General features: G+C 45.5%; 1 protein-coding gene across 3 annotated transcripts in view; it reads right to left on the reverse strand.

Moving 5' to 3' along the window:
• Positions 1-19,400, reverse strand: part of NEK10 (NIMA related kinase 10) — a 347,660-nt gene that overhangs the window by 37,764 nt on the left and 290,496 nt on the right. For 2 of the 3 annotated variants that reach the window (XM_088463509.1, XM_088463507.1), the window contains one exon: positions 14,326-14,436. The exons of the other annotated variant lie outside the window; for it this stretch is intronic. In XM_088463509.1, coding sequence (XP_088319635.1) covers positions 14,326-14,436 — 111 coding nt within the window. The remainder of the gene's footprint in view (positions 1-14,325; positions 14,437-19,400) is intronic. 3 annotated transcript variants of the gene reach the window in all.

A 19,400-nucleotide genomic window follows, 5' to 3' on the forward strand; every position in this document is an offset into this window, starting at 1 on the left:
TACATCCTCATCCTCACAGAGTATTAATTCGTCCCCACTGGAATCCACCACCACAGGTCCTTCTGTACTTTCTGGAGGCTGGTCTCCCTGGAAGAGTTGATAATTTTTTTATGAACATCATCTTCTCCACATTTTGTGGAAGCAACCTCCTACGCTTTTCGCTGACAAGGTTCCCGGCTGCACTAAACACTCTTTCGGAGTACACACTGGAGGGGGGGCAACTCATGTAAAATAGAGCCAGTTTGTACGGGGGCCTCCAAATTGCCTCTTTTTCCTGCCAGTACAGTCTGACATCCCTACTTGGATGCTGTCACCAATGTAATCCTCCACCATTCTGTCAATGGTGACAGTATCATATGCAGTGACAGTAGACATGTCATGTTGTTGGCACGTCCTTCAGTCCGGACCAGATGTCCAAACCGGCCCTTGACTTATGACACAGGCGCATGCTTGGAACTGCTACTGTGTTGATGCACGTGCAGCTACAGCGCACATAAGTCACAAACACAGAAAAAAAAATGTTTTTTATTTTTTGGAGCACTTTGGGGGTTACACCACCCTTTAACAGACATATGGGACACAGGCGCAAGCTTGGCGCTGCTCCTTTGATGCACGTGCGGCTACTGCGCAAACATTTCGCACACAAACACAGCAAAAAAAGAAGAATTGTTTATTTTTTGTGGAGCGCACTTTGGTGGTTACACCACCCTTTAACAGACTTATGGGACACAGGCGCACGCTTGGCGCTGCTCCTTTGTTGATGCACGTGCAGCTACAGTGCACACAATTCACAAAGACAGAAAAAAAGATTTTATTTTTTTGTGGAGCGCACTTTGGGGGTTACACCACCTTTTAGCAGACAGATGCACGCTTGGCGCTGCTGCTTTGAGGATGCACGTACAGTGCACATAATTCAAAAACACAGAAGAAAATGTTTTATTTTTGTTGGAGTGCACTTTGGGGGTTACACCACCCTTTAACAGACAGACGCACGCTTGGCGCTGCTGCTTTGAGGATGCACGTAGAGTGCACACAATTCACAAACACAGAAAAGAAGAATTTTTTCATTTTTGTTGGGGTGCACTTTGGGGGTTACACCACCCTTTAACGAACAGATGCACACTTGGCGCTGCTGCTTTGAGGATGCACGTACAGTGCACAAAATTCACAAACACAGAAAAAAAAAAAATTTTTTGGAGTGCACTTTGGGGGCTTACACCACCCTTTAAGAGATGAGCCAGCCGGCCCTTTACTTATGCCACAGGTGCACGCTTGGCACTGCTCCTTTGTTGATGCACGTGCAGCCACAGTGCACACAATTCACAAACACAGAAAATTATTTTTTATTTTGTTTGGAGTGCACTTTGGGGGTTACAGCACCCTTTAACAGTAAAGCCAGCTGGCCCTTTACTTATGACACAGGCGCACGCTTGACGCTACTTTGTTGATTCACGTGCGGCTACTGTGCACACAATTCACAAAAAAATTTTTTTTTTTTTTTTTGGAGGCACTTTGGGGGTTACACCACCCTTTAACAGACGAGCCAGCTGGCCCTTTACTTATGACACAGGCGCAAGCTTGGCGCTACTTTGTTGATGCACGTGCGGCTACTGCGCACACAATTCACAAACACAAAAAAATTATTATTTTTTTTTTTGGAGTGCACTTTGGGGGTTACAGCACCCTTTAACAGACAAGCCAGCCGGCCCTTTACTTATGACACAGGCGCACACTTGCCGTTACTTTGTTGATGCACGTGCGGCTACTGCGCACACAATTCACAAACACAAAAAAAATATTTTTGACATTTTTTTTGGAGTGCACTTTGGGGGTTACAGCACCCTTTAACGGACAAGCCAGCCGGCCCTTTACTTATGGGACACAGTCGCACGCTTGGCGCTGCTCCTTTGTTGATGCATGTGCAGCCACAGTGCACACAATTCACAAACACAGAAAATATTTTTTTATTTGGTTTGGAGTGCACTTTGGGGGTTACAGCACCCTTTAAGAGATGAGCCAGCCGGCCCTTTACTTATGCCACAGGTGCACGCTTGACACTGCTCCTTTGTTGATGCACGTGCAGCCACAGTGCACACAATTCACAAACACAGAAAATTATTTTTTATTTTGTTTGGAGTGCACTTTGGGGGTTACAGCACCCTTTAACAGTAAAGCCAGCCGGCCCTTTACTTATGACACAGGCGCAAGCTTGACGCTACTTTGTTGATTCACGTGCGGCTACTGTGCACACAATTCACAAAAAATTTATTTTTTTTTTTTTTGGAGGCACTTTGGGGGTTACACCACCCTTTAACAGACGAGCCAGCTGGCCCTTTACTTATGACACAGGCGCAAGCTTGGCGCTACTTTGTTGATGCACGTGCGGCTACTGCGCACACAATTCACAAGCACGTAAAAAAAAAATATTTTTTTTTTCTGGAGTGCACTTTGGGGGTTACAGCACCCTTTAACAGACAAGCCAGCCAGCCCTTTACTTATAACACAGGCGCAGGCTTGGTGTTACTTTGTTGATGCACGTGCGGTTACTGCGCACACAATTCACAAACACAGCAAAAACATTTTTTTTATATTTTTGGAGTGCACTTTGGGGGTTACAGCACCCTTTAACGGACAAGCCAGCCGGCCCTTTACTTATGACACAGGCGAACACTTGCCGTTACTTTGTTGATGCATGAGCAGCTACCGCGCACACAGGGCCTGATTCAGACCCGGTCACAAGCGCTGAGCGCTCGCAACTGGGTTGATGGTGGCCCAGAGCACATGCGCACGACGGAGCCAGCTCCGTCGTGTGCATGTGCGAGACCCGGATAGCGACGGGCAAGCCGTTTTCCGGGTCTCACACCAAAGGGGGCGTGCTGTCAATGTTGAGTGACAGCACGCCCCCTTTGGTGGGCGGGCTGGTGGGTGGCTGCCCAAATGGAGGCATTCCCATGTGAATGCCTACCGTTTGGGGCCGGCCCCACTGACATCACAAGTGATGTCAGTGGGAGAGAGTTCCGGCTCTGTTAGAGCAGAAATCTCTCTGGGGCTTGCGGCAACGAGACCCTACCACAAGGGTCTCGTCACAAGCCCGATGGTCGTGATGGTCTTGACCATCGCGACCATCTTCCTGGCTGCTTGCTATAGCTGTGGGTGGTCACCCACAGTTATGCGAGCGGCCAGGAGGCCGTTCTAAAAAACAAAAAGACCGGCCCTGAATAAGAGCAAGCGCTCTGTCAGAGCGTCCGGCTCTGAATCAGGGCCACAATTCACAAACACAGAAGAAAAAAAAAATTTTTTTTTGGAGTGCACTTTGGGGAAGCACCCCTGATGCACAGATCACCCCCTGGACAACACTACAGCACCCCTCTAGGACTACAGCCTTTATGGGACACTGCACAACACAGTCCAGCCAGCCCCTATAGACTTTGGAGTGGACACAGCCCCTATGGACAAATGACTGCACAACACAGCCCAGCCAGCCCCTATGACAGCAGCACAACACAGCCCAGCCAGCCCCTATGACAGCAGCACAACACAGCCCAGCCAGCCCCTATGGACAACAGCAGCACAACACAGCTTAGTCAGCCCCTATGGACTGAGTGGACACAGCCCCTATGGACAACAGCAGCACAACACAGTCCAGCCAGCCCTAGCTCTCACCCTCCCTCTTTACAGCCGGAGTGAGAAATGGCACCGACGCGAGATCCGGAAGGCAGGATGATGACGTTTTGCCTCGATTTCAGATCCGAGTCAGGCGGGAAAAGTCGAGCCTGACCCGGATACGACTCGGATCGGGGGGGCTCGGGGGGGTTCAGATTTCAGAAATCCGAACCCGCTCATCTCTAAAATATATATATATATATATATATATATACACATACATATTCATATAGGTGCACAGACTGCTGCCGGTAGATACAGGATAGTCATCAATGTCTCTCAAAGAAAACTCAATTGTGTAGAAAAAACAAACAGCACAATACAATATGCAGACACTACCAAAGAAAATGATAAAAATAACTTGTGTGAGAATATAAAACAATGAAAAATATGTATTACTATGTAGATTCTAAAACCAAAGCAAAGTAGGAAATAGTCCAAAGAACTGAATGTCTTTATACTTAGTATTAGAAATGCCTCTGGAAATAAAGTTCTTCTATATGAACAAAAAAAGATGGTTTAATGACGAGTTCCATGTATACAGTCCATAGAAAAGGGAATAGTGAATTGCCAGATGAATAAAAGCTTCCCTGCATTTATGTGCTGTCCCATGCAGGTGTTGAGAAATCCCCAGGCAAATGATGAAATACCTGTGATTAGGACCTTCGTGGAGCCGGAAAAGTTCTTTGAGGATATACAAATATTCCAGTAGTAAAACATTATTCACAGCCACATAAATATTTGCATCCAAACCCAATGGACCATCAGAGGCATAATGCTAACCTCTGAGCAGCTTCAGTGATCCTGATTAATTCCCCTCTTTGACCCAGGATGAGGACCAGATATCTTGCTATCAATGAATATAGGCCCTCATTCAGAGCCGTACTCTCTGAGCAGAGCGCACGCTCTGAATGAGGGCCGCCCTCCATAATTCTGGAGCATCCTCCTGGACGCTCGTATAGCTGTGGGTCACCACCCACAGCCTATACGAGCGTGCAGTTTGATGGCCGCGATGGTCGTGACCATCGCGACCATCGAAACTGTGAGCCGGACCCTGCAGGTGAAGTTTTCAACCGTAAGGCCCGGAGTGATTTTGGCTCTATCAGAGCCAAAATCACTCCCACTGACATCACTAGTGATGTCGGTGGGCCAGCTTCTGACGGTAGGCGTTCCCTTGGGAACGCCCCCGTCAGGGAGGCACGCCCCGGTACGCCCACCAAAGGGGGCGTGCTGTCAATCAACATCGACAGCACGCCCCCTTTGATCAGACACAACGAGCGGAGGACTTTCCTACGCTCGTCGCGTCTGGCGCATGCGCACGACGGAGCTCCCGCCGTCGTGCGCATGCGCAGTGCACAACATCGACCCACTTGCGAGCGGACAGCCGCTTGCGAGTGGGTCTGATTCAGGCTCATAGTACCTGGATAGCTGCATGACCCCACCCATCTTTTCTTCCCTTTTAAATCTGGCAATAGATTTCCTAGCAGCCAAATTTGAAGTAGGCTTGGCCTTGGCCACTATCCGCTGAATGATTATGGCTCTGCATTAGCCTTATTAATCACAAACCTTTACCTTTGTTTGCTTTTTTGTCTAGACCATGTTGCACACATTACTCTAGCACAGTGGTTCCCAAACTGTGCGCCGTGGCACCCTGGGGTGCCTCGGGACACTTGCAGGGGTGCCTCAGGTTGGTGGTCCAGCACCAAATCAAATCATTTATGGTCAATGTAATGTAAATATGTGTACAAACAGAAGCACAAACCTGTCCAAAACCAAATAACTGAGCCTAAGGATGACAAGTAAGCACAATTTACTTCACTTTACGAAATTTTTTCAGAATTTCCCGTGAAAACAATGCTGATACCCTAGGGCGCCGTGATTCAAAAAAGTTTGGGAACCATTGCTCTAGCACATGGGACATTGGCCCTCATTTAGACCCAGTCGCAAGCGCTGAGTGCTTGCAACCGGGTCATTGTTTAGGCCCTGCGCATGCGCAGCGGCCACACTGCGCGTGTACGCAAGCCCCGGAGCGAGAGAGAAATTCTCTTGGTCCGGAGCTCACTATAAAAGGGGCGGCTGTCGATGGTGATCGACAGCTCGACCCGTTTTGTAGGCATGGCTGGGGGTGGTTTCACAAATGGAGGCGTTCTTTAAGGAATGCCTGCCGTTTTGTGGACGGCCGCACTGACATCAGCAGTGATGTCAGTGGGGAGCTTCCTGCTCGATCGAAGCAGGAAGCTCCCTGGGGCTTGCGGTTGCCGAGACCCAACCTTAGGGTCTCGTCGCAAGCCCCGATAGTCAACCTGGTCAGTCGCTAAAGCTGTGGGTGGTAACCCACAGCTTAGCTAGCGACCAGGAGGCCACACTCAAAAAGGCAAGTGGCCGCCCTCATTCAGAGCGAGTGCTCGCTTCTTGCGACCGCCTCTGAATGAGGGCCATTGTAACTTTCTTTGGTTTTGTAGTCACCATAAACTCCATCTCCGACATATCTTGGTTGTATAATAAACTGACATCCCTTTTAGCTCTTGTTCTTGTGGTTAGGGGTGCAGAACTCACATTGATTCATATTTCAGACCCGTGAATGGCACGTCCTAGTAAAAGATATTTCCGAACCTGACATCTGCCTGGTTGTATGTCTATCTTTTTTCCTAGACTTCACTGCCTCTCTTTGTGGTGGCATTTCCCAACTCTTCATTACCTGCCATAAGACTTTCTGCCCTGGCAAACCTTCCACTGTCTGGGGTTGCATAGTCACAGCTACAATTTTATCAGATATTGATACTTCCCTTTATAAAGACCATTCCTTGTGGGGCTCGGCTGTCACTTCTGCCACTGCCAAGGGCTTGTCACTACAATCCACCATGCAGGCTGCTCACTGGTCTTCCACCCATACTTTTGTTAAACACTACTGAGACCTTTCGATCCACAAAAGATCTAATTCATTAGAGCAATCACCAGGTGCGTGGTAGTCTGTCCACAAGCTGTTGCTAGATGACAAGCATCTCGATGAACAAATACTAGTTTGAAGGAATCTATGACTTATAAACTCTCTTTGCTCTAGGTATTAAGATTGCCACTTAACAAAAGCTGCCGCACTACCAACCCTATTCCTTGCTAGGTTTGTTGTTTCCTCTTGTCTGGTTTGCACTAACGCAAAACTATTGTTTCCTCTTTACTGATTAAATTTTTACTTCCTCAATTTCATCCAGTTACATGTGAAACTAAATTTCTTGTTTTTTTTTAATTCTGTTTATTACAGTTTTCACAAAATAATACAAACTCATCATATAATCAAGTGGGGTATTTCGGAGACAACAAGCGTTGAGTGCCATAAGGTTAATGAACAATAGTATATAATAAACAGAAATAACCCTTTGCAGGATAAAGATATGAATATACATTATGACAGATAACAGCAATGTTAAAGAAAATAAACTAGTCTCTTCAATAGTAGACATAACAAACAAGAACAGCTACGTTGACTATTGGATGACCTGTCATGTCATAATACGACACGGAACGCAACTAAATGTGGGGTGGATCCATGGGAGACACACAGGGGAGACTCATCAGGAAAGTGAAAAAAATGAGGGGGGGAGAGGTCAACCTATGATATAAAGTATAGAAGGGAGTAAACAGCATAGTAGATACAACTCTGTATGTTATTTCTTGTTTTATTAGTAAACACCTTCTCATTTTGAACCTCACCATATTCTGTCTTTCTTCACCGTGATAACTCTATTGGGTGTTTTCTCTCGATTGTTCTATGATTGGATTGCCATCTCACCCGCGCACGCAGGGGGGGTTTCCGAGTACCTAGAAACCCCCCTGCCCGAGCCGGCGAGCAGCACTGAACAAAATCTATATATTTTTTTTTCAAACTCAGACTGACACTGCCTGGGCTGGCTGTAGGGGGAGCTGCAGCGCGCAAGCCCCTCCCAGTCAGTTCCCAGGCAGTGATGTCGCATGACTCAGCGCCTCTCATGCCACCTGCCCTGGACAATGTGTCACAAGTGCCGGGTACCGCCAAAGCCGCCGGGGATGATATTTATTGTTTAAGCCTGATGAGTCATATAGTACTGCTGTATGTCAGCGGAGCGCCGGGGGTCTTGCAGGCGGGGGGTTGGGGGTGGGCGGCCTTCAAGGGCTGGGAGTAATATTTTTAGAAAGATGCCATTTTTGACGGCTGTATGTATAGTGGGGGGAGGTGCGGGCGGCGGGGCAGCCAGGAGGGGATAGTGTGTATTACCATTACATTTTGACTGCTCCATGTATTTGCGGTGGGGGGATGGAGGGGGGAGGATAATATTTATTAGATTATGCCAGCTGTATGTTATTCCCAGGGGGTGGGGGAATGGGAGGAATAACATACAGCTGGCATAATCTAATAAATATTATGTTGCAGGCTTATTCTGGTTAGACGTTTTTGTCATTGGGTCTGTAACCAATTATTTGGAAACCCCCCTTTCAAATTCCTGCGTTTGCCACTGCATCTGTAGCTTTCAAAAAATTTGAGCTAGGGAGTTGGGTTTTGGCGCACAGGTGACCACAGGGTGCACGTGATCCATGTGTGAGCACACTGTGATGCTCGCCGTACCTGATCCCTAGGCCTGTGGGACTGGAGAGTGAATTTTTTCTTTTCACTCTCCTTCCAGGCATTAGGAGGCTTGTGCACCTCACTCCCCAGCTGTTCAATTTCTACAGCTGGGTGAGCTGGCATTGCACTATTGCACTTTAGCTGTAAGCAATCTTGAGGCCCCTTAGAGAGGGGGCATGGTCCCCTGTGCCTCCCCCATTCCCTTCCTTAATTTTACTCTGGCCACATCTATAATATTTAGCATTGAGCATGCTCATGAGACTGAAGAATGCATACTTATTCATCAATTAAGTCTGTGGGGCTATTCAGAATAGCACAATGGGTGTCTACTTGTGGCTAAATGGGTAGTAACAGGGCATACACATAAGTTTGATGTGGATATGTCATTGGCATTTAGATGGAATTTTGTGGTTGATTCGGAGTTGCATGCAAGTCAGCTGCAAATGTGGCTGCATTACATACACGGAAATAAATGCGTATAGATCCGAACCGGGACTTGGTTCGACTCGGTACCCCAAAGGTATTACGAACTCGGACTCTCTTCGACTTCTCTTCAGTTGTTGTCGGTTCAATTAGAACCGGAAGTGCACATCTCTAGTTTCTACTAGGGGTGAGCGGGTTCGGATTTCTGAAATCCGAACCCCCCCGAGCCCCCCCGATCCGAGGCCGATCCGAGTCAGGCTCGACTTTTCCCGCCTGACTCGGATCTGAAATCGAGGCAAAACGTCATCATCCCGCCTTCCGGGTCTCGCGGGTTTTGGATCCTATATAAGGTACCCGCGTCGGCGCCATTTTCTCACTCGGCTGTGGACAGTGAAGAGGGAGGGTGGGAGTTAGGGCTGGCTGGGCTGTGTAGTGTAGTGTAGTGCACTGTAGTGTTGTGCTGTGCTGCTGTTGTCCATAGGGGCTGTGTCCACTCCTCCAAAGTCCATAGGGGCTGGCTGGACTGTGTTGTGCAGTCAGTTCTCCATAGGGGCTGTGTCCACTCCAAAGTCCTGTGCAGTGTCCCAGTCCTAAAGGGGTGCTGTAGTGTTGTCCAGGGGGTGCTTTGTCCATCAGGGGTGCTCCACCCAAGTGCAAAAAAAAAATAATATTTTTTCTGTGTTTGTGAATTGTGTGCACAGTAGCCGTATGTGCATCAACAAAGTAGTACCAAGCGTGCGCCTGTGTCATAAGTAAAGGGCTGGCTGGCTTGACCGTTAAAGGGTGCTGTAACCCCCAAAGTGCACTTCAAACAAAATAAAAAATATTTTCTGTGTTTGTGAATTGTGTGCACTGTGGCTGCACGTGCATCAACAAAGGAGCAGCGCCAAGCGTGCGCCTGTGTCCCATAAGTAAAGGGCTGGCTGGCTTGTCCGTTAAAGGGTGCTGTAACCCCCAAAGTACACTCCAAACAAAATAAAAAAATATTTTCTGTGTTTGTGAATTGTGTGCACTGTGGCTGCACGTGCATCAACAAAGGAGCAGCGCCAAGTGTGCGCCTGTGTCCCATTAGTAAAGGGCCGGCTGGCTTGTCCGTTAAAGGGTGCTGTAACCCCCAAAGTGCACTCCAGACAAAAAAATATATATTTTCTGTGTTTGTGAATTGTGTGCACTGTAGCCGCACGTGCATCAACAAAGTAGTGCCAAGCATACGCCTGTGTCATAAGTAAAGGGCCGGCTGGCTTGACCATTAAAGGGTGCTGTAACCCCCAAAGTACACTCCAAGCAAAATAAAAAAATATTTTCTGTGTTTGTGAATTGTGTGCAGTGGCTGCACGTGCATCAACAAAGGAGCAGCGGCAAGCGTTCGCCTGTGTCCCATAAGTAAAGGGCCGGCTGGCTCATTTCTTAAAGGGTGGTGTAACCTACAAAGTGCACTAGTGTCCAACAAAAATAAAAAATTATTTTCTGTGTTTGTGTGCGCCTTAGACGCACGCAAATATATCAATATAACATAAATGGAGGACCAAACTTTCTCCGATAAAAATAAAATAGGGAAAGATCAAGAACCACTTCCTCCTAGTGCTGAAGCTGCTGCTGGGAGTTGTTCATCATCCCAAAGAGGAAGTAGGAACACCACTACTTTTACTAAACAATTGACCCTCCAACAGTCCCTAGCGAGGAGGATGAAGTACGACAGCAGTCATCCTGAAGCAAAATGTATAACTGAGGCCTTGACTGCTATGTTGGTGTTAGATGTGTGTCCGGTATCTGCCATTAGTGCAGTGGGATTTAGACAATTGATGGAGGTAGGGTGTCCCCGGTTCCAAATCCCATCTAGATTCCACCTGCATCTGCAAAGCAGCAGCGACAAGCGTGCGTCTGTCTGTTAAAGGGTGGTGTAACCCTCAAAGTGCGCTCCACAAACAATAAAAAAATGATTCTTTTTTTTTCTGTCTTTGTGAAATGTGTGGGCTATAGCCGCACCTGCATCCTTAAAGTAGCAGCGACAAGCGTGCATCTGTCTGTTAAAGGGTGGTGTAACCCTCAAAGTGCGCTCCACAAACAATAAAAAAATTATTCTTTTTTTTTCTGTCTTTGTGAATTGTGTGCACTGTAGCCGCACGTGCATCAACAAAGTAGTGCCAAGCATACGCCTGTGTCATAAGTAAAGGGCCGGCTGGCTTGACCATTAAAGGGTGCTGTAACCCCCAAAGTACACTCCAAGCAAAATAAAAAAATATTTTCTGTGTTTGTGAATTGTGTGCAGTGGCTGCACGTGCATCAACAAAGGAGCAGCGGCAAGCGTTCGCCTGTGTCCCATAAGTAAAGGGCCGGCTGGCTCATTTCTTAAAGGGTGGTGTAACCTACAAAGTGCACTAGTGTCCAACAAAAATAAAAAATTATTTTCTGTGTTTGTGTGCGCCTTAGACGCACGCAAATATATCAATATAACATAAATGGAGGACCAAACTTTCTCCGATAAAAATAAAATAGGGAAAGATCAAGAACCACTTCCTCCTAGTGCTGTTGCTGCTGCTGGGAGTTGTTCATCGTCCCAGAGAGGAAGTAGGAACACCACTACTTTTACTAAACAATTGACCCTCCAACAGTCCCTAGCGATGAGGATGTAGTACGACAGCAGTCATCCTGAAGCAAAATGTATAACTGAGGCCTTGACGGCTATGTTGGTGTTAGACGTGCGTCCGGTATCCGCCATTAGTGCATTGGGATTTAGACAATTGATGGAGGCAGTGTGTCCCCGGTTCCAAATCCCGTCTAGATTCCACCTGCATCCTCAAAGCAGCAGCGACAAGTGTGTATCTGTCTGTTAAAGGGTGGTGTAACCCTCAAAGTGCGCTCCACAAACAATAAAAAAATTCTTCTTTTTTTTTCTGTCTTTGTGAAATGTGTGGGCTGTAGCCGCACCTTCATCCTCAAAGCAGCAGCGACAAGCGTGCGTCTGTCTGTTAAAGGGTGGTGTAACCCTCAAAGTGCGCTCCACAAACAATAAAAAAATTCTTCTTTTTTTCTGTCTTTGTGAAATGTGTGGGCTGTAGCCGCACCTGCATCCTTAAAGCAGCAGCAACAAGCATGCGTCTGTCTGTTAAAGGGTGGTGTAACCCTCAAAGTGCGCTCCACAAACAATAAAAAAATTCTTCTTTTTTTCTGTCTTTGTGAAATGTGTGGGCTGTAGCCGCACCTGCATCCTTAAAGCAGCAGCGACAAGCGTGCGTCTGTCTGTTAAAGGGTGGTGTAACCCCCAAAGTGCGCTCCAACCAATATAAAATAATCTTCTTTTTTTCTGTGTTTGTGTGTGAAATGTATGCGCAGTAGCCGCATCTGCATCCTCAAAGCAGCAGCGACAAGCGTGCATCTGTCTGTTAAAGGGTGGTGTAACCCTCAAAGTGCGCTCCACAAAAAATTTAAAAAAATTATTTTCCTGTCTTTGTGATTGTGTGGGCTGTAGCCGCACCTGCATCCTCAAAGCAGCAGCGACAAGCGTGCGTCTATCTGTTAAAGGATTACATCGGTGACAGCATCCAAGTAGGCATGTCAGACAGTCCGTACATGTACTGGCAGGAAAAAGAGGCAATTTGGAGGCCCCTGTACAAACTGGCTCTATTTTACCTGAGTTGCCCCCCCCTCCAGTGTGCACTCCGAAAGAGTGTTTAGTGCAGCCGGGAACCTTGTCAGCAAAAGGCGTAGGAGGTTGCTTCCACAAAATGTGGAGAAGATGATGTTCATAAAAATGAATTATCAACTCTTCCAGGGAGACCAGCCTCTAGAACGTACAGAGGGACCTGTGGTGGTGGATTCCAGTGGGGACGAATTAATACTCTGTGAGGATGAGGATGTACACAACACTGAAGAGGGTGAGGAATCGGTGAATGAGGAGGATGAGGACGACATCTTGCCTCTGTAGAGCCAGTTTGTGCAGGGCCAGATTAATTGCCAGCTTGTTTTGTGGGGGCCCAAACGAACCAATCATTTCAGCCACAGTCGTGTGGCAGACCCTGGCGCTGAAATGATTGGTTTGTTAAAGTGTGCATGTCCTGTTTATACAACATAAGGGTGGGTGGGAGGGCCCAAGGACAATTCCATCTTGCACCTCTTTTTTTTCTTTGCATTATGTACTGTTTGGGGCCTATGCTTTTTAAAAAAAAAATACAGATCCAAAACACTAAACCCAGAACCCAAAACACAGAAGGGTGGTTTTGGCAAAACCAATCCAGATCCAAAACACGAAGAAAGATCCAGATCCAAAACCAAAACACAAAAAGTGGCCGGTGCACACCCCTAGTTTCTACCCAGTTACAGCCACAAGTAGAGATACGGTGTATATCCCTGAATTGCCCTTATTTGCTCATAGTTTCACATGCTCATCACAGATTCATGGCAAGTGTACAAATCGCACTTGCAAGCAATTCTGAAATAAGCTGCACACTGTAACCAGAGGAGACCTGTTGTCCAGTTTACTGTAGGTCAGTTAATTAGTAACAATAGAATAACATTAGTACTTAGAATAGTATGGTATTGCTTGTGTAAATAAGCCAGGTGTTGATACTAGTTTGTAAATAACTGCATTATAGACACGAGAGTTCCCAGAGGCAGATGCCGCCCCAAAGTTCCATCTGGGTCACGTTCTAATGTCTGTGTTGTTAGAATGGTCAGTTACAGTATGTTTGTTAGTTGAGGAGTTGGATCTTGCTGTGTGACACACCAGAGTGTTATCTGTGTATTATTATGGAAATCTTACTGCATCAGCTCCAACTGTCAGTCTAAGTGATTAAATATCCATGTTACCTCGAAAATACCCACATTACCGCACAGGCCCCTTTATGCTTATTTGCATTGGACAAATGTACGTATGTATAGTTCCATCATCTAATTGATATTTAATGGGCAAATCCCTTGTCTGCAGAATTTTCTAGATGAGCTGAACGATGCCAGGGCTTGCAGCATAATAGTTTGATGGTAGAGACTTCAGAGAAAAATGTATTAGTATGTAAAATAAAAATAATAACACAGTACTGAAGTGTAAGGACATCTCTCATTGTTAGCAGGAATGGATTTATAAGTACCGAGGCTGAAACTGATAGTCCATTCCCTTACATTTGCCATATACAATATATTTTTTTTTTAATCTGTATAGAAGAAGGGACTCATGTATGCGATTAAATTAGCCTATAGTAAGTGGAGTGCGTATTAGGGGTACATTTACTAAGATGGGAGTTCTATTAAGAAGGGATGTTGCCCATAGCAACCAATCAGATTCCAGTATTTATATTCTAGAAGGTGCTAGATAAATGGTAGATACTGTAAGTAGAAACTGACTGATTTCTATGGGCAACATCACTTCTTAATAGAACTCCCATCTTAGTAAATTTACCCCTTAGGATGTTTGCTCTGCGACATGGCCAGTAAAGAAATAATTTTGTGTGTGTGTGTCTTTTTATATTATATATACTATTACTGTATATTCATATTTACATCTATTTATATAGTATTTACATATATCTTTATGTGCTTAATAGATGGGGTGGTCTAAGCCTTGGATATGACGGTGAGTAATAGGAGGGAATAGGAAGGAGCATTTTATTTAGCAATTAGTTCTACAATAAAAACAGCTGGAGTTGTACCTTTTGCATTTCTGCTTTCAGGTTACAGGGATTGCTCTGGAGACTGAAAAGTGATTTCTTGTATCGTTCAACAACTCGCCTTTTGAGGTTATCCTGTAGAGCTGGAGGGAGCTTTCGGAACATAAGGAAAATTGTAAAAATATTACCATGACATTGTTATTGGAATGTAATCAGTTTTTATTACATTCTCGGTTATTAAAGCATCACAACTGCATTAAAATTTGAACATACTCTTGATGATATATTATGCCATAACGAGTTTGGGGTATATTTATGAAAGTTCGAATTTGCAATTCGATTTTGCGTTTGATTTAGCTCATCTGAAATCGAATCAAATCGACATTCGTTTTCACTGTCAAAATCCCACGTTTACTAAAATTCAATTTTGAAATCGATTTCAAAATCGAATTAGATGTTGGTCGATTTTGACTAGTGGTTTCTTGTTCAGTTTTAAATGGCCATTTTAAAATTGACAATAAAATTACCTATGCAATCGAATATAAAATTGAATGAAATTGAAAAAAAAAACCCTGGTTTGTGTACATCTCTGATGGTGGGGCACCTGTGCATGCACATAACCCGTTCTGTGCATGTGCAGAATGGGTCCTGCATCATCGCACATGGTGCCCCCTAAGCAGCAGTCTGTCACTGGGGGCGGGGAACCCAAAGGCGCAAGAGCGATGTTCACTGCGTCCATCTCTGAATGATTTTTTATTTCTTTTAAAATTGATAAAAACATCTAAAATCATGTAATTTGTACCTGTCACATAGAGCCTTTACAGTATTATTAATATCCGGCAGGATTCATTGATGGACGCTATGGTGATTGCAGCTGCGATTGTGCATGTTAAGGATGTGCAAATTTATTCCAAAAACCCAGCAGCCCTGAAAAGAGACGCCCAGCGCAGCAATCGCAAAGGCACGGCAACTGCGTACACATTCCCAGTGCACACGTACATCCTTCCATAATCGGAAATAACAAGGGAAGGGGAAAGGGGATGATGTCGCACAAGAAAAAATGTATATACAGGTTGAGTATCCCATATCCAAATATTCCGAAATACGGAATATTCCGAAATACGGAATATTTTTAGCATGACTGAGATAGTGAAAACTTTGATTTTTGATGGTTCAATGTACACAAACTTTGTTTAAGGCACAAAATTATTAAAAATAAAGTATAAAATGACCTATAGGCTGTGTGTATAAGGTGTATATGACACATAAATAAATTTCATGTATGTACACAAACTTTGTTTGAGCCACAAAATTATTGAAAATATTGTATAAAATTACCTGCAGGCTGTGTGTATAAGGTGTATATAAATCATAAATGCATTCTGTGTTTAGATTTGGGCCCTATACCTTAGACATTTTAATATAATATGCAATTATTCCAAAATACGGAATATTCCGATATCCAAAATACCCCTGGTCCCGAGCATTTTGGATATGGGAGACTCAACCTGTATATTCACATAAATGTCAAAATTAATGATATCATATATAAGCCACTGTTCCCTAAGTATCTAAGAGGGAAAAATCAGTATGCATTAGAAATTTAATGGGTAGTGGCAGTGCACACTAGTGTTCAGAGAACCGATCATTGACAGGCAGCTCTTATGGGTAGTGTTATTGAATATTGTAATATTATGTGGCAATGAATACAACAAAACATTATCCCTATTGGAGGGTATATGGAACAGCGTCCACTCTCACGTATAATAGCGTAGTAATATTAGGGTTTGTGCTAAGCGCTATACTGCTTGTATCATATGCTTCTGTGCTCTCCAGATTATTTTATTTAAATGATAATAAAGAAAGAAGAAAGGAAAAGTATATATAATATCGACCATGTATTAATTATATTTGGAGTCACAGTGCTCCTAGGGAAATTTAATGCAACATGTAGTCAATATATATACATATATATATTAGGGGTGAGCGGGTTTGGATTTCTGAAATCCGAACCACCCCGAGCCCCCCCGATCCGAGGCCGATCCGAGTCAGGCTCGACTTTTCCCGCCTGACTCGGATCTGAAATCGAGGCAAAAGTCATCTTCCCGCCTTCCGAGTCTCGCGGGTTTTGGATCCTATATAAGGTACCCGCGTCGGCGCCATTTTCTCACTCGGCTGTGGACAGTGAAGAGGGAGGGTGGAAGTTAGGGCTGGCTGGGCTGTGTAGTGTAGTGTAGTGCAGAGTAGTGTTGTGTTGTGCTGTGCTGCGCTGCGCTGTGCTGCTGTTGTCCACTACTTCAAAGTCCATAGGGGCTGGCTGTGTTGTGCTGTGCTGCTGTTGTTAATAGGGGCTGTGTCCACTACTTCAAAGTCCATAGGGGCTGGCTGGACTGTGTTGTGCAGTCAGTTCTCCATAGGGGCTGTGTCCACTCCAAAGTCCTGTGCAGTGTCCCAGTCCTAAAGGGGTGCTGTAGTGTTGTCCAGGGGGTGCTCTGTCCATCAGGGGTGCTCCCCCCAAGTGCTAAAAAAATAATATTTTTTTTGTGTTTGTGAATTGTGTGCGCAGTAGCCGCACGTGCATCAACAAAGTAGTGCCAAGCGTGCGCCTGTGTCATAAGTAAAGGGCCGGCTGGCTTGACCGTTAAAGGGTGCTGTAACCCCCAAAGTACACTCCAGTCCAAACCAAAAAAAAATTATTTTCTGTGTTTGTGAATTGTGTGCGCAGTAGCCGCACGTGCATCAACAAAGTAGTGCCAAGCGTGCGCCTGTGTCATAAGTAAAGGGCCGGCTGGCTTGACCGTTAAAGGGTGCTGTAACCCCCAAAGTACACTCCAGTCCAAACCAAAAAAAAAATTATTTTCTGTGTTTGTGAATTGTGTGCGCAGTAGCCGCACGTGCATCAACAAAGTAGTGCCAAGCGTGCGCCTGTGTCATAAGTAAAGGGCCGGCTGGCTTGACCGTTAAAGGGTGCTATAACCCCCAAAGTACACTCCAGTCCAAACCAAAAAAAAAATTATTTTCTGTGTTTGTGAATTGTGTGCGCAGTAGCCGCACGTGCATCAACAAAGTAGTGCCAAGCGTGCGCCTGTGTCATAAGTAAAGGGCCGGCTGGCTTGACCGTTAAAGGGTGCTGTAACCCCCAAAGTACACTCCAGTCCAAACCAAAAAAAAAATTATTTTCTGTGTTTGTGAATTGTGTGCGCAGTAGCCGCACGTACATCAACAAAGTAGTGCCAAGCGTGTGCCTGTGTCATAAGTAAAGGGCCGGCTGGCTTGACCGTTAAAGGGTGCTGTAACAACCAAAGTACACTCCAGTCCAAACCAAAAAAAAAATTATTTTCTGTGTTTGTGAATTGTGTGCGCAGTAGCCGCACGTGCATCAACAAAGTAGTGCCAAGCGTGCGCCTGTGTCATAAGTAAAGGGCCGGCTGGCTTGACCGTTAAAGGGTGCTGTAACCCCCAAAGTACACTCCAGTCCAAACCAAAAAAAAAATTATTTTCTGTGTTTGTGAATTGTGTGCGCAGTAGCCGCACGTGCATCAACAAAGTAGTGCCAAGCGTGCGCCTGTGTCATAAGTAAAGGGCCGGCTGGCTTGACCGTTAAAGGGTGCTGTAACCCCCAAAGTACACTCCAGTCCAAACCAAAAAAAAAATTATTTTCTGTGTTTGTGAATTGTGTGCGCAGTAGCCGCACGTGCATCAACAAAGTAGTGCCAAGCGTGCGCCTGTGTCATAAGTAAAGGGCCAGCAGGCTTGACCGTTAAAGGGTGCTGTATCCCCCAAAGTACACTCCAGTCCAAACCAAATAAAAAAATATTTTGTGTTTGTGAATTGTGTGAGCAGTAGCCGCACGTGCATCAACAAAGTACTGCCAAGCGTGCGCCTGTGTCATAAGTAAAGGGCTGGCTGGCTTGACCGTTAAAGGGTGCTGTATCCCCCAAAGTACACTCCAGTCCAAACCAAATAAAAAAATATTTTATGTGTTTGTGAATTGTGTGCGCAGTAGCCGCACGTGCATCAACAAAGTAGTGCCAAGCGTGCGCCTGTGTCCCATAAGTAAAGAGCCGGCTGGCTCATTTCTTAAAGGGTGGTGTAGCCCACAAAGTGCACTAGTCTCCAACAAAAATAAAAAATTATTTTCTGTGTTTGTGTGCGCCTTAGCCGCACGTATATATCAATATAACATAAATGGAGGACCAAACTTTCTCCGATAAAAATAAAATAGGGAAAGATCAAGAACCACTTCCTCCTAGTGCTGAAGCTGCTGCCACTAGTCATGACATAGACGATAACATGCCATCAACGTCGTCTGCCAAGGCCGATGCCCAATGTCATAGTAGAGGGCACATACAATCCCAAATGACAAAGTTCAGGAAAATGACCTTGAAAAAAACATTTAAATCATCTGAAGAGAAACGTAAACTTGCCAATAAGCCATTTACGACACGGAGTGGCAAGGAACGGCTAAGGTCTTTCCCTATGTTCATGACTAGTGGTTCAGCTTCACATGACGATGGAAGCCCTCCTCCCGCTAAAAAAATCAAACGAGTTAAGCTGGCAAAAGCACAGGGAAGAACTGTGCGTTCTAAGAAGGTATCACAAATCCCCAAGGAGAGTCCAAGTGTGGTGGCGGTTGCGATGCCTGACCTTCCCAGCACTGTACGGGAAGAGGTGGCTCTTTCCACCATTTGCACGCCCCCTGCAAGTGCTGAAAGGAGCACCCACAGTCCACTTGCTGATATGCAAATTGAAGATGTCACTGTTGAAGTACAACAGGATGAGGATACTGGTGTAGCTGGCACTGAGGAGGAAGTTGGCGAGGAGGATTCTGATGGTGATGTGGTTTGTTTAAATCAGGCTCCGGGGGAGACAGTTGTTGTCCGTGGGATGAAAAAGCCCATCACGGTCATGCCTGAGCAGAAGACCAAACATTCCACCTCTTTGGTCTGGCAATATTTCTATCCAAATCCGGACAACAACTGTCTTGCCATATGTACCATATGTAAAGGTGAAATAAGTAGGGGTAGGGACGTTAACCACCTAGGAACATCCTCCCTTATACGGCACCTGCAGCGCGTTCATAAAAAGTTACTGTCAAGTTCAGAAACTTTGGCTCA

Source organism: Taudactylus pleione, unplaced genomic scaffold (assembly GCF_031769625.1).
Source record: "Taudactylus pleione unplaced genomic scaffold, aTauple2 ptg000053l, whole genome shotgun sequence".
NCBI lineage: Eukaryota > Metazoa > Chordata > Amphibia > Anura > Myobatrachidae > Taudactylus > Taudactylus pleione.